Source organism: Anomaloglossus baeobatrachus, chromosome 7, assembly GCF_048569485.1.
Source record: "Anomaloglossus baeobatrachus isolate aAnoBae1 chromosome 7, aAnoBae1.hap1, whole genome shotgun sequence".
NCBI classification, from domain to species: domain Eukaryota; kingdom Metazoa; phylum Chordata; class Amphibia; order Anura; family Aromobatidae; genus Anomaloglossus; species Anomaloglossus baeobatrachus.
Window position 1 is genome coordinate 302390267 of NC_134359.1, and position 26851 is coordinate 302417117.

General features: G+C 48.1%; 1 protein-coding gene across 1 annotated transcript; it reads right to left on the reverse strand.

Annotated features, from left to right (window-relative positions):
- Positions 1 to 13902: 13902 nt before the first annotated feature.
- Positions 13903 to 25373, reverse strand: FUS (FUS RNA binding protein). Its single transcript, XM_075318621.1, has 15 exons — positions 25289 to 25373; positions 22874 to 22898; positions 21759 to 21916; positions 21507 to 21675; positions 21148 to 21425; positions 20890 to 21070; positions 19876 to 19910; positions 19070 to 19105; positions 18879 to 18985; positions 15150 to 15279; positions 14976 to 15077; positions 14699 to 14864; positions 14522 to 14619; positions 14268 to 14439; positions 13903 to 14119 (listed from the first exon to the last, which is right to left on the reverse strand). Exons 1-15 carry the CDS (start codon positions 25299 to 25301, stop codon positions 14080 to 14082), a joined length of 1710 nt encoding a protein of 569 aa, XP_075174736.1. The 5' UTR covers positions 25302 to 25373; the 3' UTR covers positions 13903 to 14079.
- Positions 25374 to 26851: the final 1478 nt, after the last annotated feature.

Genomic DNA, 26851 nt, shown 5'->3' on the forward strand with positions numbered 1-26851 from the left:
CGCAAGTGGGGTGAGAAGGGAGCATGCTGGGGGCCCTAGTATGGGCCCTCTTTTCTTCCATCCGACATAGTCAGCAGCTACTGCTGACTAAACAGTGGAGCTATGCGTGGATGTCTGACCTCCTTCGCACAAAGCAGAAAACTGGTGAGCCAGTGATCCCACTGGGGGTATATAGCCAGAAGGGGAGGGGCCTTGCACTTTTTAGTGTAGTGCTTTGTGTGGCCTCCGGAGGCAGTGCTATACACCCAATCGTCTGGGTCTCCCAATGGAGCGCCGAAGAAAAATCACTACTGAGCCACGAGCAGGAGATTTCGAGGTTCCTTCTGTTGGCTGCTTCCTGCGATGGGGTCTTCAGGGGTCGGCTCCATGGCCTGGCTCGTTCACTGAAATAATGCCGGAGTCCATTCTTTTCACATTGCAAATGACGACTACTAAATTTGATTATGTATAAATTATACTAATGATTATTCTGGAGAGATATTCATGTACTGACTATGGTTCTGGCGCTGCAATCGTGTACTGGCAGCGGTTCTTGTACTGCATTAATGCACTGACGCTACATTCATGTACTGACTGTAGTTCTGGTGCTGCAATTGTGTACTGGCAGTGGTTATCGTGCTGCATTAACGCACTGATGCTACATTCATGTACTGATTGTGGTTCTGGTGCTTGATTCAGGCACTTGATTGCCTGTGTATAATTGAGCTGTTCCTGATTTACTAGAGATTCAGATTTGTTTTTGACCTGCAATCTGACTGTAGCCCGGTGTAACGCCTGCCTGGATCCACAGACTCAGATGGGCTGTAAAGGGGAGGCTAGAGGGAAGCCACTCACCAAGTAGGACCCCCAGAACCCTGAAACCCTTTAACCCCTATACAGGGATTTGGAATTACACAGGGAACTGGAGATCACTACCTGTGGAAGGCTGCAGTCCGATGAGAGTAGTAGTCAGGCAGGGTCAAACCAGGAATTGTGGAACAGGGACAGAATCGGCAGGCAGTGACGTAGTCAGCAAACGTAGCAGAGGTCAGATCCGGGTCGGGCAGCAAGGTACAAAAACAGTAGGCAGAAGGGTAGTCAAAACACGCAGAAGTCAACACAGGAATCACCAACAGAATAGGACGTAACAGGAGCCAGGAAAATCAGAACTATATCTGGCAGTAATCATGTGACAGGAGGGGAAATAAGAAGGGTGTGGTGTCTTCCAATTGGCTGTAGCTGAACGCTGGCAACTTCAGCTGGAAGACACACGCCACCCACAGTCAGCCAGCAGCACTGCAGATCCCAAGCTAACCCAGCCCAGTGGATGATCGGAGCCTGCGCCCACTGGTGCCGCTGGCATCGACTTCTCTCCCATCACCAGCACCATCCACGGCAGGAACACGGCGTCGCCTGGCGATTGGAGCAGAAGTGGCTGGAGCAGACTCCGGCGGTGACGTAACACCCGGTCCTGATTTTCCTATGGATACCAAGCCTGAAACTTGTAGTCCTACTTCACTGGCACTGACCTCTTGATCTGACCACACTCTGTTGCTGTCACCGCTGTAGCGATGGTAGTGTTATGGTTTGCTTGTTAATGTTGGTCAATTTAACACATTTTGTTTTAATTACTGAATGAAAAAAAGACCATATAGTTTTATTGGTGTACAGTATATGTAATAAAGTTTATGGATGGTAATTTGTAGCTTGATTACAGCACAGGACTGTAGGCGATTTCAGGGACAGAAAACGTAGAGTGAGAGAGCAAACAGAACACAGCAAGGAGCGGCCTTCTACTGACCACAGCGTGGTAACAAAAGCCCCCCCACACTTCTGTATAAAGTACCAGTACAGGGACCCCCCCCAATCTACCCCAACAACACCAGGCACAAGGGAGGAGCCGGTCTCTCGCATCCAGTGCTGTGCAGAAAACATCATACAGACGGCACTGAACGTTGCTATTCTCGACGGGAACAGTTCTTCATTTTTAAAACAAAGAAGTGAAGGTCTCAGTATTGTACTGGACACCAGTATCTAAAAAATAGAAATGTTTGCAGAATGTATTCCAAAAGATGGAGAAGAAAAGACAATTATCAGGGACAACTGTCCCAAAAAACCTTGAACTGTGAATATGGGATTTCTTTATGGCATAAAGCAGACTTTTACCATATGGACAAAGGTTTTGGGACACCCGCACAGGAGCTGCATTGACCTCCCACCCTAATTCCTCGCTTAGAGATAGCGGCTCCGCTCTTCTGGGAGAGATTTCTACAAGATTTTGGAGAGGTCTGTGGCATTTCTTGCCTCTTCATTCAGATTATTTGTGAGGTGACCCTGGTGTTGGGGGAGGTCGGGTTCACAGTGTCCATTATAAGATGAGGCTGAGGTCTGCGCTCTGTGCCACCATCATATTCTCACCCTCCATGTCTGTATGGAGCTTGTGCACCGGGCACAGTCAGGGGGAATAGAAAAGGGTCTTCCCCAAACTGTTCCCACAAAGCTAGAAGCTACAATTGTGCATGTCTTGTGCTGAAGATTAAGATTTCTCCTCACTGGGACTAAGAGGCTGCGGCCGCCCCGATAACAGCCCAGAGCGCTATCCCCCTCCACCATCTGAATAGTGGGCACAATGTAGTTAGGGGGTAACATCCTCCATCACTGAAACCAGACTCCTCCATCAGAGGCAGATAGAAAAGCGTGATTCGTCCCTGCACAGAACGTGTCCTGCAGAGTCCGGTGGTGGCTTTACACCGCTCCATCCAACACTTGGCGATTTATGGCTGCTACATACGGGGCAAGTCTCCTCCAGAGCCTGATGATGGGTGGCTTTACACCGCTCCATACAACACTCGGCAAATGATGCTCCTTTCCTCCTGCTGTTCACAAGAGGACGCCGCTACAGATAAAACACTTTCTCACTGCGTTGTATTTGTAGCTTATTCGTTTCTTGTAAAAACCCCTGGATGCTGAACCTGCGCATTACACTCAGAGATAAGGTCCATGGGGGGCGCAGTTGGGACCACACGGTCGAGAAGACATTGGGCACCACAAGGGTTTTGCAAAATGGAATCAAGTCATAATCAAAAGACGACCACTGTCCATAGTTTATCCTCTGTTTCTGATGCCGCCTCCACCAGCAGAAGCCTGGGTGTCATACGGGATATTTTATAAATTGCTGGATAACACGTGTCGGTAGCATTTTTCCTTTCCCCGCCATGGTAGAGATTTATGTATGAATGTGCGGTAGGATTAATCTTTAAAGAGAAATTCTACTTTTAGATGTTTTTCTTCTGCAGTTACAATGATTAATTGATTTACAATTTACAGCCGTATACAAACACGTCAGGAAAACAAAGAGCGAATCACTGGGATGAGTAATTTCATTACTATTGTTATTCCCACGTAATGGGACACGTCAGGTCTGTGGACCGGTGCTGTGGTCACAATACAAAACCGGCCGTGCTGGAAGAACAGTCATCTCTTAACGTGACCTCAGTATACTGTTTGCCACCACGTTGGTCACCGGCAGCGGCGTACACCTCAGAGCTGAGGTTTATCCCACGGTGATCCAGGACACCCGCTGCTGCCGACCATTGTTCAATGCTCCTGTGCCAGATCTGTCACATCCACAATAATATATGTCCAGAGTTATGCGATTTCTACACTACCGCACCTGAATGCCTGACATTTCTGCATGTCATCATCTGGTGCCATCGTGCACACAATGTCCTGTCCCTGCCGGACTCGTAATACCAGTGGAGCAATCCTTCCCGCCACTGCTCTTCCAACACAACATAGTGAACATTAATTAGCGCACATCAGAAAACCATAAGGGCATCGGTGTAGAGTATAAGCAATGATCCGGAGACGTGACCACACGGCCTGTTCTACGGCTCAACGCTCGCACCTCCAGTTTCATCATTTGTCAGCATTGTTAGATGATGACCTGACGGGTGCGCAAATCCCACAGGCGAGGAACCTCTAACCCAGGCCAGCACAGCAGACGGTCTGCAGAGAATGACCTGTATCCAGACGTATTCGCATCTTATAGACGCAAACACACTTGGGTGCTGAGGTCCGGGGACCACTTGTCAGGTCTGATGAGGTGGGAGGGGGCTGATGACACAGGGGTGGTGGTGGGAGAGAGGACAGCATGGAGAGGTGGCAATATAGGGATGGCAGGACAATACTGAGCTCCGTTTCTAAGGGGCATTATACTTTACAAATAAAAGGACACTGTCAGGAACTGACGCTGAAGAGCAGAGAAGACGGAAGTCTGCAGAGATGAGCTCTGGACATGAAATCTCATGGCATCTTGACTACCATAGAGCCAAAACAGATGGAAACTATTCCAGTCAGAGAAGATGTGGACTATAAGGTGCCTGAATGTAAACCTCAATTTCTGATACTCTCATCAGTACTGTGTTTCCCATAGAAAAAAAAGATTATACAGCTCACCAGTCAGTATAAATGTTCATCCATGGAAGAAGCCAGACGGTGCACGGAAAACAAAGGCTAGAGAACTTGCAACAAAAAAAGGTCTTCATTCAGGGAAAATATCCATCATTAAAATCCTGTTTATTAGTGCGAATTAAAATCCATTAGACGTAGAGACATGGGTACACGGTTGATGCGTTTCAGAAGAGTCTTCCTTAGTCGTGACCATGACGATTAAGGAAGGCTCTCTTCCGAACCGCATCCCCATGTCTGAACGTGTAATGGATTTTAATTAGTACTAATAAACGGGATTTTAATGATTGATATTTTCCCTGAATGAAGACTTTTTTTTTGTTGCCAGATTCCACCTCCTTTTCTGTGGTTCCCGTAGGGTCCAGTCTAATGACTGATAACTCCCAGTATCTCATTGTGGGAGATGGAGGCTAAGGCGATACGAATATATTTGGGACTGACCTGACATTGCAAATGATTACTACTAAATTGGAATATGTATTCATTATATTAATGATCATTTTGGAGAGGTATTCATGCACTGACAGTGGTTCTCATGCTGCATTAATTGTGATACTACATTCATGTATTTACTGTGGTTCTGGTGATGCATTCATGTACTGATTGTAGTGATGCATTCAATTAATGACTGGTCATACACGTGCTGATAGTTCTGGTGCTGCATTTATGTAATGACACTAGTTCTGCGTTCATGTACTGATGGTGGTTCTGGTGCTGCATTCGTGTAATGACACTGCTTATGCGTTCTTGTACTGATGGTGCTGCAATCAAGTACTGAAAGTGGTTCTAATCTTCTCAACATGTATCAATCAAATATCCTACATGGCTATGACAAAATATTAAAACTGCAGTTTCGGCTTTAAAAACTCAGGGTGTGTTGATTTTTATTCATTATTATATCTCTGCTTGCTGAAGTGTAATGTCTGCTCCCCTCTGCTGCTGAATTTATTCTCCTGGTACATACCTCTGCTTGCTGTGACATATGCTATATCATTTTTACATTATGTTTAATACTCACTGATGTATGACTGTGTCTTCGTCTTTGTAAATCTTATCTGATGGTGGAAGGTGTGAATCTGTGTAGACTAGAGTCCGGGTGGGGGTCACATGTTCTGTTTCCTTTGATTCCTTAACCATTCCCTGGTGTGATCAGCATTTGTTAATTTTCCTTAACAAGCTGAGCTCCCATAATCCCCCTCACCTACCCCTCTAGTCTGCCATATATATCTGGGGCTGTTCTAAGGGGTGCACGCGTGCCATCTTTTGCTAAGTGCCAACGTTGCTAAGTGCTGGGCAGTTACTTCAATGTCAGATAGTCAGGGCAGGAGTCAGGTAAACTACTCTTTGACCCTGTTTCCACCATGACTATTATTTCCATCTCTATCATCCTATGTGCCTTTACTGTCCACTTTCACCGCCCTGTCCCACCTCCATCATCACTCATCCACATCAGCCCCTCTCTCCTCCCCTCTCCTATGTACAGCTCCCAGGCTCTTTTCACCTATCTGAATAACCTCAATCCTTCATGCTCCAGGGTATCACACAAAAAGACATGCCACACGTCCAAAAACCATCTGACCTTTCTCCTTCTACTCCTACTTCTCTCAGGTGATATCTCTCCCAATCCTGGTCCACCCCATGCTAACTTTACCCCCTTCCCCACCTCCCATAGAAACCCTGATAATATTAACATTCCCTGTACACCCTCACTTCCCTCTTTTAATTGTGCTCTCTGGAATCCACGGTCCGTATGTAACAAGCTTCCTTACATCCACAACCTCTTTCTCAATAACTCTCTTAACTTACTAGGCCTAACTGAAACCTGGATTCAGGATTCTGACACTGCTTCCCCTGCTGCCATCTCTCACGGTGGTTTACACTTTACCCATTCACCAAGACCTGGAAACAGACATGGTGGTGGAGTCGCCTTACTCCTGTCTCCACAATGCACTTTCCAGGTCATCCCCCCAGCTTCATCACTCTCTTTCCCATCCTTTGAGGTTCACACCATCAGGCTCTTCCATCCCCTTCCCCTCAGAGTAGCTGTCATATACCGTCCACCAGGGTCACCCACCCAGTTCCTTGACCACTTTTCAGCCTGGCTGCCACACTTCATATCCTCTGAATTGCCAACCCTGATCCTAGGAGACTTCAACATCCCCATGAACAGGCCCTCCTCCCCATCTGCATCCCAGCTTCTCTCACCACCTCCCTTGGCCTCTCACAGCTCTCATCCTCAGAGACACATGAAGATGGTAACACCCTTGACCTGGTCTTTTTCTGCCTCTGCTCAATCTCTCACTTTGACAACTCACCTCTTCCCCTCTCTGACCACAACATCCTCTCCTTCAAGCTCACAAACCCTCGCCCACACCAGCACACTCCCACCAATCACACATTCAGAAACCTACAGGCCATCGATTCTCAGACACTTACAGACTCTCTACACTTATCACTATCCCCTATCTCCTCACTTTCTTGTCCTGATCTGGCTGTAAAGCACTACAATGACACACTCAGAAGCACCCTGGACCAAGTAGCACCCCTCACCCTCAGAACCTCCAAACACCGAGTAAAACAACCTTGGCTCACATCACAAACTCGATTTCTCCAGCGATGCTCTAGGAGTGCCGAGCGCCTATGGAGGAAATCCCGCACACCAGAAAACTTCATCCACTACAAGTTCATGTTAAGGACCTACAGCTCTTCCCTTCACCTCGCCAAACAGACCTACTTCACCACCCTTATCTCCTCACTAGCCAACAATCCAAAAAAGCTCTTTGACACGTTTCACTCCCTCCTCAGTCCCAAAGCACAGACCCCTATCACAGACCTTCATGCTGATGACCTGGCCTCTTACTTCACAGAGAAAATAGAAAACATCCGCCAAGAGATCAGCTCCCAGCCACCAAGCTTTGTGAATCCCATCCCTCCCCATATCCCATCCAGCTCACTTTCCACATTTGACCCAGTCACAGAGGAGGAAGTCTCCAGGCTCCTCTCTTCTTCTCGTCCTACTACTTGCCCTACTCATCCCTTCCCCTCACGCCTACTCCAGACACTCTCTCCGGTTGTCACCACTCACCTAACTAAAATCTTCAATCTCTCTCTCTCTTCGGGTATCTTCCCCTCCTCCCTCAAACACTATCATTACTCCATTATTAAAAAAAAAACTTCCCGTGATCCGTCCTGCACAAGCAACTACAGACCAGTCTCTAATCTCTCCATCTCCAAACTCTTGGAGCGCCTGGTCTACTCTCGCCTCACACGCTACCTTTCCACTCACTCTCTTCTAGATCCTTTACAGTCTGGCTTCCGCCCTTTACACTCAACAGAAACTGCCCTTGTCAAAGTGACCAATGACCTATTGACAGCAAAACGTAACGGTGACCACTCTCTGCTTATTCTTCTTGACTTTTCTGCAGCCTTCGACACTGTTGACCACCATCTCCTTCTCTCTATGCTCCATTCTATCGGCCTAAAGGACACTGTGCTTTCCTGGTTCTCTTCCTATCTTTCTGGCCGTTCATTCAGTGTATCATTTGCTGGCTCCACATCTTCTCCTCTCCCTTACTGTTGGGGTCCCTCAAGGTTCAGTCCTTGGCCCTCTTCTTTTCTCCCTCTACACTGCCCCAATTGAAATGACCATCAGCAGATTTGGCTTCCAGTACCATCTTTATGCTGATGACACACCGCCATACACCTCATCCCCTGAGCTCACCCCCGCTGTACTACAGAACACCAGTGACTGCCTGACTGCAGTTTGCAACATCATGTCTGCTCTCTATCTGAAACTTAACCTTTCCAAAACTGAACTTCTGCTTTTCCCTCCATCTCCCAACCTTCCTAAACCTGACATCTCCCTCTCTGTGTGTGGCACAACGATAAGTCCTAGGCCGCAGGCCCGCTGTCTGGGGGTTATACTTGACACTGATCTCTCCTTCACCTCCCACATACAATCTCTTGCCCCCACCTGCCGCTTGCACCTCAAGAACATCTCTAGAATCCGCCCCTTTCTCACAATGGAAACGACAAAAACCCTCACCGTGGCCCTGATCCACTCTCGCCTTGACTACTGTAACTCTCTATTAATTGGTCTCCCCCTAACTAGACTCTCTCCTCTACAGTCCATCCTTTATGCAGCAGCCAGGGTCACCTATCTGGCCAACCGCTACTCGGATGCCTCTGCTCTCTGCCAGTCATTGCACTAGCTGCCCATATATCACAGGATCCAATTCAAACTGCTTGTTCTCACCAGAAATCTCTCCACAGTGCAGCACCCCCTTCATCTCCACCCTCCTCTGTCTATCATCCTACCCGTTCTCTACGCTCTGCAAATGACTTTCGACTAACATCCACACTAATTCGAACCTCCCACTCCCGAATCCAAGACTTCTTCCGAGCTGCACCAAACCTCTGGAACGCTCTACCCCAAGAAGTTGGGACAAATCACCACTTACTCAGCTTCAGACGCTCCCTAAAAACGCATCTTTTTAGGACGGCCTATCACACTCCCTAGCCAAACTAATTTCACCTAATCACTCTACAACTTCTCAGAACATAACCCCACGTCAAGCTCCATGGCACCCAAATGCATCTCATGGCTCTGGCCAACTGGTCCAGTAAGCCATCATCTATCCCCCATGATATGGCTGGATTGTCATTGTAAATAAGCACTTGTACCTTGCCCCTCCCCCCATCTCATTGTAGATTGTAAGCTCTCACGAGCAGGGTTGCCATTTTTCCTTTTAAATATTGTATCTTCTATAATTGTTACTTGTTTGTATATGTTTATGTATATGATATGTATATGAGCCTCCTGAATTGTAAAGCGCTGCGGAATATGTTGGCGCTATAGAAATAAAGATTATTATTATTCAGCAAAAACTAATTCCTCTTCAAATACTCAACTTGAGTGTTGATTTATTCATGTCAGTACCCCTTTAAAAAAATATACAGGCACTTGGATTGGTTCAATACAACATTGCAGCCCTCTAACTCAAAAAAGTGTTATGCACCCCTGCTCTAACCCAATTATATTCTATAGAAAAAGAAAAAAAATAGCCAGATTACCGGTGTCCATAGATACTTGTGGAATGCGGTCTGTAGATACAAGTCCACACGGAGAAGGGTGGGAGCCAGCTACTCAATCCAGGAATATAAAATTAACAAGGTACAAAATCTGCTGGATTTTATTTGTTCCCGAATTATATTCTATATCCCACAATGAGCCCCTGTCCAGACCCTACTACAGGCCACTGTACAGCTGACGGGGACCCTGCACTCCAGTAGCAAGCTTAAATATTTATCAGAATTTAAAACTGGCGAAGCATTAATCATAATTTATAGCCTCCTTTATATCAAAGGTGTCAATTGCTAAATTTTGCTTGAGACTCTAAACAGATCAAGTTCTATTTTTTTTCCCCAGACATAATCCTGGTTGGTACATTTCCACATTATCACTGGTCCCTGTACACATCTTATAACTGGTCCCTAAATCCGTTTTACAATGTATCCACCGCTATTAACTTGAGAACGGCGACAGCTATAGGCATAGAAGTGGTGTCTAGGTATAGTAAAGTAGCCATGTGCTACGCAATGAAACCCCCTATAGCGCCACCTGGTGGAAAACAATGGAGTTAGCATTTTTATCTTGAAAACGGAACGAGATACAGGAAAAAATGTGAATTAAAGTTTTGGGCATCATCAATTCAATACGAAGCGACACCTTGCATACAGAAATGCTATGATTAGAAGGTGTAACACTCACAAGGCTGCGGACGTGAAGCAATACCTCATGGAGACCTTCCTACAAGTCAGTGGGTATGGTGGCTGCGTGGAGTGGCCTCCGCTCACCTGACCTGACCCCATTGGACTTTTCTGTGAGGTCACATCAAACAGCGGGTGTATGCGACCCCTCCACCAACATTGCAGGACCTACGACCACGTATCACAGATGCTTGTGCAAACGTGTCACCTACCATATTGCACAACGTGCAGCAAGATACAGTATGCTGTGCAGAGTGCAGATGTGCATTGCAGCCAGATACAGTATGCTGTGCAGAGGCCAGATGTGCATTGCAGCCAGATACAGTATGCTGTGCAGAGGCCAGATGTGCATTGCAGCCAGATACAGTATGCTGTGCAGAGGCCAGATGTGCATTGCAGCAAGATACAGTATGCTGTGCAGAGGCCAGATGTGCATTGCAGCAATATACAGTATGCTGTGCAGAGTGCAGATGTGCATTGCAGCCAGATACAGTATGCTGTGCAGAGGCCAGATGTGTATTGTAGCAAGATACAGCATGCTGTGCAGAGCCCAGATGTGCATTGCAGCCAGATACAGTATGCTGTGCAGAGGCCAGATGTGCATTGCAGCCAGATACAGTATGCTGTGCAGAGGCCAGATGTGCATTGCAGCAAGATACAGTATGCTGTGCAGAGGCCAGATGTGTATTGTAGCAAGATACAGCATGCTGTGCAGAGCCCAGATGTGCATTGCAGCAAGATACAGTACGCTGTGCAGAGGCCAGATGTGCATTGCAGCAAGATACAGTATGCTGTGCAGAGGCCAGATGTGCATTGCAGCCAGATACAGTATGCTGTGCAGAGGCCAGATGTGCATTGCAGCAAGATACAGCATGCTGTGCAGAGGCCAGATGTGCATTGCAGCCAGATACAGTATGCTGTGCAGAGGCCAGATGTGTATTGTAGCAAGCTACAGCATGCTGTGCAGAGCCCAGATGTGCATTGCAGCCAGATACAGTATGCTCTGCAGAGGCCAGATGTGCATTGCAGCAAGATACAGTATGCCGTGCAGAGGCCAGATGTGCATTGCAGCCAGATACAGTATGCTGTGCAGAGTGCAGATGTGCATTGCAGCCAGATACAGTATGCTGTGCAGAGGCCAGATGTGCATTGCAGCAAGATACAGTATGCTGTGCAGAGGCCAGATGTGCATTGCCGCAAGATACAGTATGCTGTGCAGAGGCCAGATGTGCATTGCAGCCAGATACAGTATGCTGTGCAGAGTGCAGATGTGCATTGCAGCCAGATACAGTATGCTGTGCAGAGGCCAGATGTGCATTGCAGCAAGATTGCACAGCATGCTGTGCAGAGGCCAGATGTGCATTGCAGCCAGATACAGTATGCTGTGCAGAGTGCAGATGTGCATTGCAGCCAGATACAGTATGCTGTGCAGAGTGCAGATGTGCATTGCAGCCAGATACAGTATGCTGTGCAGAGGCCAGATGTGCATTGCAGCAAGATACAGTATGCTGTGCAGAGGCCAGATGTGCATTGCCGCAAGATACAGTATGCTGTGCAGAGTCCAGATGTGCATTGCAGCTGACGGGGGCCACTAATGAGCGCCATATGCATGACCAGCATTCAATGTTGGGGGGGGGGGGGGTCATGGGTTTCATATAGCATTTCTGTATACAAGGTGTCGCTTCATATTGAATGGATGATGCCCTACATTATAATCAAAAATCGCTCACTTATAACTATGATGACACCGCTATCCAATTAAAAACAGATTCAATATTCTCAATCTACACAACGACCCAAAAAATATGAATCAAATAGACACCATTTCAATAGTATAATTTTAAAACTTAATTTTATTCAAAAAAGGTGACGAAACACGCGTCTGTGACAGACACACAAGCCAGGAGATTATTTATTTTTTAAGTGTACAGTATTAAGTGGGCATTAGTGCAATATATTATAGTGGTGAAAATGTACTGTATATACCTAAAAGTAAGCTGCTAAAATCAATGTATTATATTAGGCCAAGTTGGAGCCATTACAGGTGATATTGTATAGCAGTATAGACCACTTAATAGATTGCTTTAGTAAAGCAATTTTACCACTATTTAATTGATAGTGCCTTTAACAATTATATATTCTATTTATTCTCGTACTGAGTATTTAATATGTATCATTAATATTGTTGAGATCTATGGTTATTTATTACACATGTATTTATGAGAATGATTTTTTCAATATATTGGCTTTATCTGCTTCCACACTGGTGGTATTGTCCTTTATCATGGGGTTTTTTTTAAATTTTTTAAATAAAAATAAAGTTAAAATCATAGTATTTAAATGGTGTATATTTGATTCATCATTTTTGGGTCTTTGTGTAGACTGAGAATATTGAATCTATTTTTGATTAGATGACCTACAACTTTGTAATTAACTTTTTTTCTCTCTTGTTCCGTTTAAGATAAAAATACTAACTCCGTTGTTCTCCACCAGGTGGTGCTATAGGTGGTTTCATTGCGTAGCACATGGCTACTTTACTCACTTCTATGCCTATAGCTGCCGCCGTTCTCAAGTTAATGGCGGTGGACAGGATGATACAGGTGGACACTGTATAATCACAGTCCCTGTACCCCATGGGTCCCTGGTGTACACCCTGCATCAGACCGGTCCATCTTCATTAGTTACTGTATCGCCCAGGGAATGGTGTACTCAGTCCCGGGCAGTGTATAACTGGGGAATATCACTTTGGTGGCCGTTGCCCGGTCCCTGGGTGCTTTTTAATGTGGAGTATTTACAGGGGAGATTAAAGTCATTTGTGTGACGCCACCTGCGGGTTGCAGTTATGGGGGATCCACCGCTGCGGAGTTGATTATTTCTAGGGCTGGTGGTAATGGCAGCTGTGGTGGTAGGTCCTCCACAGGTAGGGCTGAGCCCCAGAGATGCATGATTGAGTAATAACTACAACCCACGGTGTGGTCTCTACTCACTCTTGACCCTCGACAGCTGGTTCAAGGTCCCTGTATTTCCAGTGCCAGTTGATGACTCTGTTGCTCTGTCCCCGGCACCCTCAGTGTGGTTGGGTCCCTGTAGCGTGGAGCATTTGGGGCCCGACTTTCCCTTTTTGTGGAGGTCTCCTTGTCCACACAGCGGGCAGTGTGGACCCTGTAGGGCTGGTCTGTGTCCCAAACCCTGCTCCTTGCTTTACTGCTGATGTCCCCGGATCTGTGGGTTCGTTAAGGTTCCCTCACTGCAGGTATTTGCCAGACCATATGAAACTGTCGCCTGACCTAGGGGCCCTGTGCCCCCGTGCGTGCTCTGGTCCCAGCAGTACTCGGGGGTGTACCTGCCCTGGCGACCTCTCTCCTTTGCTCCCGGGTCACCGTTACACGACCCAGCTCTCAAGCACCTCTCCTACTTCATTGCGCTGACTCCTCTAGAATCACTGCTGTCCCCTCCCACCAGACTGTCTAGTCCCTGGTCTGGCTCCGCCCTCTAAGTGGCCATCCCCTTGTGTCCGACTAGCCACTGGTGTGGAGTGGAAACTGGGATTTTGGTGTGTGTGTCTGTTGCTGGCACTGGTGTTCCAGGTCCCAGGGGGTGAGGATGCAGTACCTAGTAGTGCCCCGAGTGGCGCTACATTACACGACACCTATGAATGCAACGTATCCAGGAGAGACGAGATGCTTACACACAAGTTTCAGTTTAATGGGTGAGGACTTTACAAAGACGGATAAAATTCACAGCGCACTGCGGAGGTCATACAAAGTATACATAAATTTAGAACAGTTCTGCAAGAATCCATAGGATACATCATACGTATAAAATAAAAACAGTATAACCGTAGAAATGGGAGTGTCACACTTAGTATGGCCGATCACGTCTGTCCTGTCTGTGGTCCCCCCTGAAAACACAACAATGGTTACTGGCAATGATGGCACATCTCAGACATCACCACATGTCACAGTCGTATTGTGACTTCCATTAATTAAAATTATATCTGCAGGATGTGACGACCCGTAAAGCGCTCCTGTTACCGATCCTCAACTCACCTGGAATCCATTTTGCCGGGTCCATAACCACCGCGGTCTCCACCTCTTCCACCCCGGAAACCACCTCTGTCGCCTCCTCTCCCTCTGAAGCCTCCACGATCGAAGCCACCACGGCCTCCGCCACGTCTCTCATCACCAAAGCCACCACCTCCTCCTCCTCCACCACCACCACCTAAAAGTAAAAGAGCGTTCAGTGAAGTCGCCTGAGGAATTACAGCTTCCTTCTCATGACCGGGTTAAAACCGAATCCTCACCCATGTGGGCACCGCCCGGCCCTCCGGGTCCATCAGGCTTTGGAGCCTTGCACTGATTGCACTCGTTTCTCCAGGAGAAGTTCATGTTCTCACAAGTCCTGGAAGAAGGAATCAGAATATGAGGAGACGACCTGCGATTGATTCACCGGGCGGCGAGGTCTACATTCATGCACTTACGGGTTTGGACACTTCCAATCCCCGGCTCTCTGCTGTCCTCCTCCCCCACTGGGGTATCCACCTCCGCCGCCACCTCCTCCACCTCCGCCACCACCACCACCGCCACCTCCTCCTCCGCGGCTGTTACTGCTAGGACCACCAAATCCCCCGCCACGGCCCATAGAACCTGGAAGGAAAATCAGCAAACTGTAAAAAGCCAAATACAAAGATAAGACAACAGCAACAGGGTAGTCCTCTAGCGGAGGAACCATGATACTGGACAATGTCTTTTCCTCACCTCCACGCCCTCTTCCTCGCCCGTTTCCACCCCCACGGCTGTTGAAGTCTGCCCTCCGTGTGGCAAAGGAAACTTTAATCGGGTTTCCGGAGAATTCTTTCCCTGGAAGAACGAACACCGATATAACACCTCACAGGTCAGACATGCCAACTCGCTAATCCCACGGCCACTCACCATCAAACCAGTCAATGGCAGCTTTCGCAGAGGGAGGATCATCGAAGGACACTGTGGCCTCCCCCTTCAGCTTGCCGGTCTCACGGTCCGTGTACAGGTTGATCATGGGCTGTCCAGTCTTTTTGTTTGTCTGTAGGAAATAAATGAATGATTTAGGGCTGATTGCTCTGTTATGGCAGAAAGTGAGTATGTCAACCAATATCTATTGTACTGCTAATATGAAAGAAGCGGTTTTAGTTCTCATTTTTTTCTCTTGTAAGAGAAAAACTTTTCCTCTCCATCAATCGGCATGAGGCTTTTTAATTTTGCAGGAAGAACTATAATAGAGCGACTCCATGCACTTTACCATATAATGTACTGAAAACTAGGAGTAGTAGGATGGAGGCGTCTGCATCGGCTCCACTGACGCTCCATTCATTGTCTAGGGAATGAAAAACCCGAGAGCAGCGCTCCGCATCCCAGAATGAGTGACTAGCGGTGGCCGAGCACATGCACTGACACCCCAAAACCAGAAAGCACCCCATTCTGTTGATCGGTGAAGGTCCCAGCAGTCAGGACCCCACAGATTTATCTCATCACCATAGATGACATCTTCTCAAAACCCCCCTTTAAGGCTCTGTGCACATTTGCGTCTTTTATCCTTGCAGATTATTGGAGAAAAACGGAGGATGTCAATTCTCTGCTTTTTTTTTTTTTAAAGTGCCAAAAAAAAAAAAAAAAAGGTAAGGGGCCCAAAGGCAATAAAGGGGCCCAAAGGCAATAAGGGGCCCAAAGGCAATAAGGGGCCCAAAGGCAATAAGGGGCCCAAAGGCAATAAGGGGCCCAAAGGCAATAAGGGGCCCAAAGGCAATAAGGGGCCCAAAGGCAATAAGGGGCCCAAAGGCAATAAGGGGCCCAAAGGCAATAAGGGGCCCAAAGGCAATAAGGGGCCCAAAGGCAATAAGGGGCCCAAAGGCAATAAGGGGCCCAAAGGCAATAAGGGGCCCAAAGGCAATAAGGGGCCCAAAGGCAATAAGGGGCCCAAAGGCAATAAGGGGCCCAAAGGCAATAAGGGGCCCAAAGGCAATAAGGGGCCCAAAGGCAATAAGGGGCCCAAAGGCAATAAGGGGCCCAAAAGCAATAAGGGGCCCAAAAGCAATAAGGGGCCCAAAAGCAATAAGGGGCCCGTAGAAATCTGCTGTTTCGGGGTGCCAGTTAATCATAACAAGAGCTACTGGACCTTTAAAAGGGGATTGCAAATAGGGTGATTACAATGACATAAGGCCGGGTACACATATCCGGCTTTTCACCGATTTGACGGATGCGGCGCACACCAGTACAGTATGATACAGTACAGTGGCAGCAACTTTCAGGTCACATGGCCGTATGTGACCGGCGCTTGTTGCACTGCCACTGTACTGTATACACTGTACTGGCGTGTGCCACATCCGTCTAACCGGCGAAAAGTCGGATATGTGAAACCGGCCTAAGGGGAAAGGTAATAGGAGAGGGTATTATATCAGTCCCTTTATGCCCTTCAAAAAAATTGACTTCCAGTTCTCGTCCCCTGTACCTGTATAAATTCTCACTGACTGGTTCATGCCGCTGCTATTGAATACCCTATTAAAACCGATGTGTTAGGTTGACCTAACGGTCACAACTTTTGCCAGTGATGACCTAATGCAGAGGGAGTCCCGGTCACACCCCCCCCCCCCCCCCGTTTCCCTGCTCTAGAGAGATACAGGCACGCGCTGATATCTGCACAGAAGCAAGAGATTTGCGCTCCAAAAAGTGTATTGATTTGTTTTGATACACAGGGTTATACAAAAACCAATTAGGGCGTAACTATGTAACATGCATATTCATTAGTCTACATTCATCATAGGCGTGGATTACATGTTCCCAGCAAGAGAAATTAACATGATGACTTTTATTCCCAAAACAATCTGTTACCCATAACAAGGTATTTTTTTCTCCCTCTTAAGTCAAAACATTCCAAGTCCTTGAAACGGTCTCAGTCTTTTACGTAAACAAGTCTGGTTGCGCTCTTTGCACAAGGAGAATGAAAGTTGATGATTTTTCTTAACCAGTAAAAAGTTCTTTCCTCACAGATGGCTGGACCATATATGACAAGCTTTTCTCCCCCCCATTCACCTTTTGTGCCCCCCTATTTCCTCAGACTGTACACTTACGAGCAGGGCCCTCACTCCTCCTGGCATCTTAATTCTGTTATTTTGTATTGTCTCATTGTCTGTACATGTCCCCTCTGAATTGTAAAGCGCTGCGGAATATGTTGTCGCTATAGAAATAAAACTTATTATATCAGACAATCAGACATGGCCCACACAGTGCCCATCCCTGTAACACCTCCACATAATAGCATCCAATCAGGTCACAGTCTTTTGCGTTGTACAGGAACGTACATATGGCTGCTGATGTCAACGCTCTCCTGAAGGTGGCTCTATTGATATCTATCAATTTGTTACAGGATGAAGAGTCTTGACAAACCTGTGGATCCTGCCTGGTATATAGCAAAGGTCTATCCTAAAGCCTGAGGACAGGTTTACACTCCATTCAGGTTGGAGACTTTGTCCATCTCCAGAACAATGGCTTGTATTCCACGTGAAGGAGGGATTATTTACCAATGTACATTTTACTAGGCCATAAACAGGACATTCAATTCATGAACACCACAGGAGTTGTGAATCCTCCAAGAGGCTGAAGACCTAACCCTATTCAATTCACATGAAGATGCCACCTTTATCCCGGTCAGATCACCACAGAACACAATGGCTTCTTGCCTCAGGTGATGCAACTCCTCACTGAACACGGCCGGTTCCTTTGGTGTAAAGTCCTGGTAATATTGATAGCTGATAGATACAATATGGAGTCCCGTGATTCCTTACGATTCATACATGGTCCATGTTGGCTTCCAACAGGGCCCAAAACAGGCTTTTCTCAGCAGCTTTTTTTCCAGCCAAAACATGTTTTTCTGCAGAAAAGCGATCTGCTACGTGTGCACATGGCCTTAATGACCTGATCAGTAATTTGACATTGCTATTAAAAAGGTTCGGGCACAGTATTTGTTTTTAAGTTACAACCCTCTTTTTTTTTACCAAATCTGTAATCTTTAGTAACTACATGGGGGTGTCCGCCTCCAGAAAGCTTGAGCTCAAAAATAGTGCACAACAGACACAGTGACAGTCTGCATCATTTAAGTCAATGACCCCCGTCTGAAGGGGAGTTTGTATATAAAGCTCCGACGAGACCACTGAATGCGGGAACGTAATTTCAAAAATATGCAATTACTTACCGGTAATTGTTTTTTTTTCTTAACACATGATGGCACCATGATATAAGGGTGCAGGAAAAAATACGTAATTACTTACCGGTAATGTGTTTTTTTTTCTTAACACATTACAGCACCATATAAGGGTGCAGGAAAAAATACGTAATTACTTACCGGTAATGTGTTTTTTCTGAACACATTACAGCACCATGATATAATGGTGCAGGAAAAAAAAAAAAAAACTTAATTACTTACTGGTAATGTATTTTTTCGGAATCCATGATGGCACCATGATACAAGGGTGCAGGAAAAAATACGTAATTACTTACTGGTAATGCATTTTTTCGGAATCCATGACGGTACCCTTATACCGTGGTGCAGTCATAGGGTGAAGGAAAAAAACTAATAGTGATGTAAATATAAGTGGGTTATCACTTGTTCTGACAACTTCCTGGACTCACCTTGATTATTCCAATCTGCTTGAAGTAGTCGGCGACCGTCTCCACAGTCACATTCTCTCCCAGGCCTTGCACAAAGATTGTGTTGTTGTCGGAGTTGTCCTGCTCGGCTGTAATAAAAGCGGAGGTTAGTAAGATCCGTCAGTCGCGGTGAGGGCGGTATATAATCAGGGTGTACTGAGGGGAGCACTCACGCATTTCGTGTCTGGGGGGTCCGCCTTCACGTGGTCCTTTGAAGAAGAGCAGAGAACAGGGCGTATTACAGGTCTGGCGGTGGACGCCGGCTGCATCCCCCGTCCCCCACCACACACAGATAACAGCTGTATGAACGCTCAGACTAGCCACTCTTAGACCTTTACACACAAGCCTATCCTGGAGGTTACTCTGGGCCCCCGTCTGCCATGTCGGCACAGAACCAATATTACGATTAATCTTGTACCATGAGATACACGCTATGAACCTGTGGACAGGATCCATCATGAACGATCACTTTTCTATTACACCCTTGGATTTTTCCACTTTTGCGTTTTTTCCTCGACCAATGAACCTTTATTTTATATATATTTTATTACCTCAGTTAGTATAAACCTTAATTTCCCAATGATACGAGTGGTTACCAGCATCCTTTGTATCACACTTTTTAACCATTTTTAGCTCATAACCATTTTACACTTTTTTTTTACACGTTTTATAGGGTTAATGGACCCACAACCTTTTGTCACATGCAATTTGACCAGGTTCCTGCCTCCCCTTTATTACATCGAACGTCCCCGGCAGCTTGTGCTGCAGCAGAATTCACATCACCCTGCACAATGTGTTCAACTAAACCAAAAGAAAATAAAATCTATATATAGACTGAACGTAACAATAAAGTGCACTGGCACCGACACGTGGAATGAGCCCTCCCCGAACTCATGAATGAACCCAAAAGAAAATGAACAGTAACAAGTATTCGTGTTGGAGATTTGACAACTCTTGTTTTGATTTTTTTTTCACTTACCACCAAATTTACTGAATCCTCCCCGTTCACCACCGCTGAGAAGACAATTAGGAGACATTGAAGTTTGTACTGAGATCCCCGCGGCTCCGTCAGGCACACGCCTAGGTGTGCACACTCACTAACACGCTTGCGTCTTTGCCTCTACGTCTAGTCACCACCTTTAGCGCTCAGCGGCGCAGACACCATTTTTTTTTCTATGAGATTGATTTGTGGTTGCTTTTTTTTTATAAACCAAGGTTTGCATAGATTTCACCATAGGACAGTGCTGTGTGCACTCGGACAGTGAGTCCTGTAACGCTAGGCTTATATACGGCTATACTGTGCTGATATAAAGCTAGTGAGAAAGCTGACGACACCTTGAAAACCTGTAGCACATAAAATGCAGAATTTGTTAAAGCAGAGCAACACAGCAAACATGGCAGTTGTATTCCTAATTGTGGCTCCTCCATACTCACCTCAGTGTCAGAGCTCGGCCCCCCCATCCCCACCATTGGCAGTGATTCCCCCCATGTAACCATCACACAATCCCAGCACATCGGCCGTAGCCGGAGACACACAGACCTAGGGCGACGCTTCTTACGTCTTGTGACACTTGTACCGTGTGGTGATCGACCTGAGACCCGGCATCACCTGCTGCGCACTGACAGCAGTAAACACATCTACTATTGTATTAGAACCAATCATTTACCATTGTATGTTTTGTTTGCTTTGTGTGGCACACATGGAGTCGACCCCCTGCCTGCCTGCACAGTGCACTGACCACTTTTTTGGACCTTTGCGGTCGGTACGTTTACACCCTTTCCTGTACGTTTACACCCCTTCCTGTACATTTACACCCTTTCCTGTGATAATTGGTTTGAAACCAGGTTCAGAGTTGTCAGTGCTTGGTTGTCAGTTCACAAGCGGTAAAACACATCTGTATTAACACCCCTATTAACGCCTCACTGCGACAGCCAATCAGCATCCAGCCATCCGTGCTCCGCCCATGCACACTGCCCATGGTCAGATACCTACCCCATGCCGCCTCCTCTTCCTCCGCGGCTTCCTCTACCGCCCCGGTCAAAGCCTCCGCGCCCGCCGAACCCTCCGCGGCCTCGGCCTCTGCTGTCGGGTCCACCAAAGCCTCCCTGGTCAGAGCCACCGTAGCCTCCGCCACCACCACTCATGGAAGGAGAGTCCTGATTGTATCCACCGGCTAAGAAAAAGAAATCACATCAGATTTCCCAGCTACGTGACAACTGCAGAACCACGAGCCCGGTCCTCGGTACTTACACCCACTGCTGTACTGGGACTGCTGTTGGCCGTAGCCCTGAGGGGGGGTGTAGCTGGACTGCTGGCCATATGAGCTGGGCTGCTGGCTGCTGCCGCCATAGCTGCTGCTGCTGCTGCTCTGCTGTCCACCATAGCTGGAGGACTGGTGCTGTCCTCCTCCGTAGCCGCCCTGCTGGCTGCTGTAGCCACCACCGCCGCTGCTGCTCTGCTGACCGTAGCTGCTGCCCCCCTGCGGTGGCTGCTGCTGGTAGGAAGAAGACTGGGAATTGCTGCCATAACTGCAAGAGAGTACACAGGACAAACTTCAGAAACCGGAGCTGACAAGCTCAGCTCAGTCAGCGAGTGGAGCGCTCACTCACCTCCCAGAGTTGCTGCTGGCCGGTGGCTGCTGGGAATAGCTGGAGTACGAGGACTGAGACGACTGCTGCTGCTGCTGCTGGCCCCCGCCGTACGGAGTCTGCGAGGTCTGTGAGCTGCCGTAGTTACCGGCCCCGTATCCCTGCGGAGCAGACTGCGAGCTGTATCCAGCTGTATACAGATAACCGCGCATCAAAGGGGTGTAAATCACAAGGGAGACAGACAGAAAACACAGACTCTTTACGAGAACTCACAGCTCTGCTCCTGGCCGTAGGACGAGCCGTATCCTCCACCCTGACCGTAGGACGAGGAGCCGGCCGACTGCCCGTAGCTGCCATAGCCCTGCTGGCTGTACGACTGGCTGCCCTGCTGGGAATAGCTCTGAGCCGGCTGCGAGGGGTACGCCCCATAGCTAGAAAGCAAGAAAACCAGTCACACATGTACAAAAAACAAGTCCGGAGTGTCTGAGCAATTCCTACAGGAATGTCCCCCCGTATACTGCGGATCAGTAAATGCTGAGCAGGGGCAGATTCATAGAAGACGCGTTTCAGATGATAAATATAATAAAGTGCGAAGCATCTAGTGACGACCGGCTCCGCTCACCAAAGTTACACTAATCCTACTAAAGGGGGAGAGCCGAGCCTGTGTGCTGCACTATAAGGCCCAGGAGAAGCACTGTCATTGGGTAATTTGGTTCAGAGAGGCGACCTAATATCACAGGTCAGTACAGAGCTCACCCCCATCTATAACAGGGGGAATCCTCTACGTCTAGAGGCAAAAGGATTCTACAGCAACAGAGGGATTCTTTACTGTAAGAGCATTGAGACTGGAGCTTTCTGCCACTGGGAGCTATAACGGGGAATGCACTACATGTGGTCAGGAGGGGCAGAGGAGGATTACATTATTGGTGTCAGGGAGGACGGGGCAACAGACGGCTCCACAGTTAGACTGCCCCCCCCATGATGTCATAGTATCATAGTCTCCCTTCAACCTTAAAAACTAAGTCCATCTAGTTCAACCCGTAGCCTAACATGTTGATCCAGAGGAAGGCAAAAAAAAAAAACCAATGTGGCAAACAAGCTCCAATGGGGAAAAAATTTCCTTCCTTCGTCCACATCCGGCAATCAGACTAGTTCCCTGGATCAATACCCTGTCATAAAATCTAATATACATAACTGGTAATATTATATTTTTCAAGAAAGGCGTCCAGGCTCTGCTTAAATGTTAGTAGTGAATCCCTCATTACAACATCATGCGGCAGAGAGTTCCATAGTCTCACTGCTCGTATATATGTCCTGTCCTTATAAACACACAAGCTGAGGGCTGTGAGGGGGTGAAGCGCCCACGTCTGGCCCCGGTGACGTCTTACCCTTGGCTTGCTTGTTGGGTGTAATCTGCAAAGACAAAAAAAAAAAATAAAAATGCAGAAGATCAGTATCATCATCAATGTGCACCAACATCTTACAATCCGGACACTACACTGGTATAACAAATAGCTCCTGGGGGATGGGGAGGCCGAGCTCTGCGGAACGGCTTGTCCAGGCTTGGAATGACCGACTGCAGACTTTGAATTACGCGGCATCAAAGTCCTCCATTTTCTTCAATACATTAAAAGCCAAGCAGGTAAACCGGGGCATGCAGAGCCACGTCTGGCAGATCTGGACCTGATTGAGCACAATCTAGAGTGACAGCCACCGTCCAGACGTGGCTCCGCATCCTCCCGTTCACCTGCTCTGCTTTTTAAGTATTGAAGAAAATAATGAGGATTTTATACAAAGGTGCGTGCCCCCTTCATTTGTCCCTTCTGTGGACTGGACACCATGTAAATGACTTGCATAGTTCTGCTAACACCTGACTAGATGCTCCGTGCCCTTCTACTGAGAGAGGACAATGTATTGTCGGCACGTGACCGTCCTCAGCGGAGAAACCAGACAACCCACGCAGCGCTCACTTAGGAGTAGACTTCCCTCCCAAGCCTGGACAACCCCTTTAAAGGGAACCTATCACCACTGTTTTGGACTATAAGCTGCAGCCACCACCGGGCTCTTATATACAGCATTCTAACGTGCTTTATATAAGAGCCCAGGGCGGGGGGCATAAAAAAAAACAAAACACTTTATCATGATTACATAAAGGTCACGCGGTGGGCCTTATGGGCGTCTCCGTTGTCGCATCTTTCTGAAGCCTGGGTGCATGACGCGGCTATGTCATACACACTCGCCGGTCCTGCTCAGGACCTGAATGCCGGCGAGTGTGTATGATGTCGGACCAGTCATGCACCGCAGCTAGAGGAGATCAAAGATGGCCAATAGAGGCGGCGCCGGGAACTGGACAACGGAGATGCCCATAAGGCCCACCGCGCGACCGATAGGTATTATAAAGTGTTTTTATGTTCTCACAGCGGCCTGGGCTCTTATATACAGCATGTTAGAAGGCTGTATATAAGAGCCTGGTGGTGGTGGCCGCAGCTTATAGGCCAAGTGATGACAGGTTCCCTTTAAGGCTCTATTAAAAGGCAGATACTCGACACGAACAAGCTCATTGATCACATCTTGTATGGCCCTCAGCCCTCGTCAGCAGTGCTACCAATGTACACCAGCTGTACGGGGAGAGCAGTCCCACAACCTGTACGACAACAGATCGACTGTGTAAAAAGCCCAAAAGGGGTTGTCTGAGCAGAAACTGATGACCCCTTCATAGGACGGGTCAACATCAGATCAGTGAGGGCCCAGCATCTTGGCACCCCCCCACTTGAAGGGATCAGGCATACCACACTGGAGAAGTCTTTCGCAGAGAGGAGTGAATCGATCTGCAGCAGCCTAGCTGACCACTATGGGTTGTGTAGTCATCCCCAGAATGTATGGGGTCTCCAGACCCACCTCTGAGCTGTACAGGGGGCTCACCCTGACCTGACTACTAGTGTCACATGCTGCTCTGTCCCGGTCTGTGGTAAACATGCAATATAGTCAGCTATAAATGTTGAGCCCCCACATTCATGCCCCCGGCGCGGTACAGAGGGTTCTCACGAGAAAGATGACGATTGTCTTCTCTTGCTAATACACTGAATAGTGGTCATGTCCTAGTAAAATGAATGGGATCTGCAGTACCGAGGACGGCCACCACACTGTATGGCGCTGTGCAGTCCCAGCTCTATTGGTCTGTGGTGTGGGACAACCCTACTGACGACTATCATAGAGATGTATATATTTGTGACATTCACATAATTTGGGAAAAAAGAATTGTCACAAATCCCGCAAAAAAAAAAAAAACAGATTAAGGTATAACAAAAAAAGCCTTGAAAATTCTGGGCGTGGTCATGTGAAGGGGCGTAGTCACAGGCTCACAGGCGAAATTTTCTGACCCTCGGCCCCTTTCTGCGGCCCCCTCCGCAGTCACTTCCCTCCAATATTCCCACACGTGGTTTCATTTCTGCCTAGTAACAGCGGCAGCCAATCATCGGCGCGGACCGCTCTACAGTGGAATTACCACAGCAACCGGCCACGCCCCCAGTCGCCGCGCGAAATGGCGCTAAGTCACCGCGCGGAAAGAAAATGGCCGCCGGTCACAACAAAAGACAATGGGAGGACCGGCCGGGATAACCGGCGACGGCCACTAACTACCGGAGCCGAGAGCAGACGTGAGAGAATGACCCCACCCGGGACCACACCGCATAGAAACCCGTGCCTGCCCGTAATAACCACGGATATAATGCTACAGGAAGCGAATACTCCTCCAGAGGACGCTATAACGCTGCCTCTCATTCCGGTATCACCGGGGCTCTCACCGTTGGTCGCCATGATCGCTGCCCGGTCTGAGACAGCTCCTTCTCCTCCGCCTCTCCACGCCGCAGTGAGGGGGGGCGGGGTCTGTGCATCCTCTTATATACACTCGGACCGAACCATCTCACGCTGCCGGCGCGGGGGGAGGTGGAGGAAGTGTATCGCCCTGTCACGATATAAGATGATGTCCTATCGCTGATAAATCCATGACACTGAGTGATATCATATAATATCGCCTCCTCTATTGTGACAACTTTCATTTTTTGCAATAAATATGTTGCGATTGTATTTGCGTTTTATTTCGTATGATGGATGCACGGTCGCACGTTTCCGTTGTATATATTTCTGCCTCGGTTTAGATCCGTCATTTGCGTTGTGATTGTCGGGATCGGCGCCACGTTTTGACAGAGAAATGGTGCAGCGTGTAGACGCAAATATGGCGTAAACCGTTCGGGGGCTGCGGACAATGGTTATAGAGGGGCCGTGACCGCAGTCTGAGTGTCGGGCCCCTCCATGGACATTACCGAGCTATACCGTCTGCATCGCTGTAGGCGGCCATGTTTACGCACATTGTGTACTGTGGTTTTCCTTCATATTCCTGTCAGTGAGGGATTTTGTGAGTCCACAATGGCCGCCGGTGTGCCGAGACCACGGGAAATGGCCGCCGGTGTCCCAAGACCACAGGAAATGGCCGCCGGTGTCCCTAGACAACAGGAAATGGCCGCCGGTGTGCCGAAACCACGGGAAATGGCCGCCGGTGTCCCGAGACCACAGGAAATGGCCGCCGGTGTCGCTAGACAACAGGAAATGGCCGCCGGGGTGCCGAAACCACGGGAAATGGCCGCCGGTGTGCCGAGACCACGGGAAATGGCCGCCGGTGTGCCGAGACCACGGGAAATGGCCGCCGGTGTGCCAAGACCACAGGAAATGGCCATCAATGTGCTGAGACCACAGGAAATGGCCGCCGGAGTGCTGAGATTATAGGAAATGTCCGCTGGTGTGCTGAGACCACAGGAAATGGCCACTGATGGGCTGAGAGCACAGGAAATGGTCGCTGATGGGCTGAGACCACAGGAAATGGCCACTGATGGGCTGAGACCACAGGAAATGGCCACTGATGTGCCAAGACCACAGGAAATGGCCACTGATGGGCTGAGACCACAGGAAATGGCCTTCGGTGTGCCAATACCACAGGAAATGGCAGCCTTCACCCAGGCCATGGTGACAAAGTACAGCAGATGGGCGTAAAGACACCAGACGACATGGCGTCATCGCCTAGCAACCATCATCTTAAAAAGACGTGTGAGGTGATGACAAGATGGCCGATGCTCAGCTTTTCCTCATGTCCTGACAGAATTCGCAGTTTTCCTCGTTCCCCGGCTTTCTCAGATCTCGAGTCATTGACCGCTGTATAAGGACCTCAGCGCAGAGGACTTTACAGGCCGCCATTTCTTCATCAGGTCACACGACATTGATCGTCTGAGGAGAAACCGCGTATCCTGTCAGATAAATGTGCGCAGTGATGGCGGTGTGACGGCGGTGACTGCGTAACCCTAACATCTGGTCAG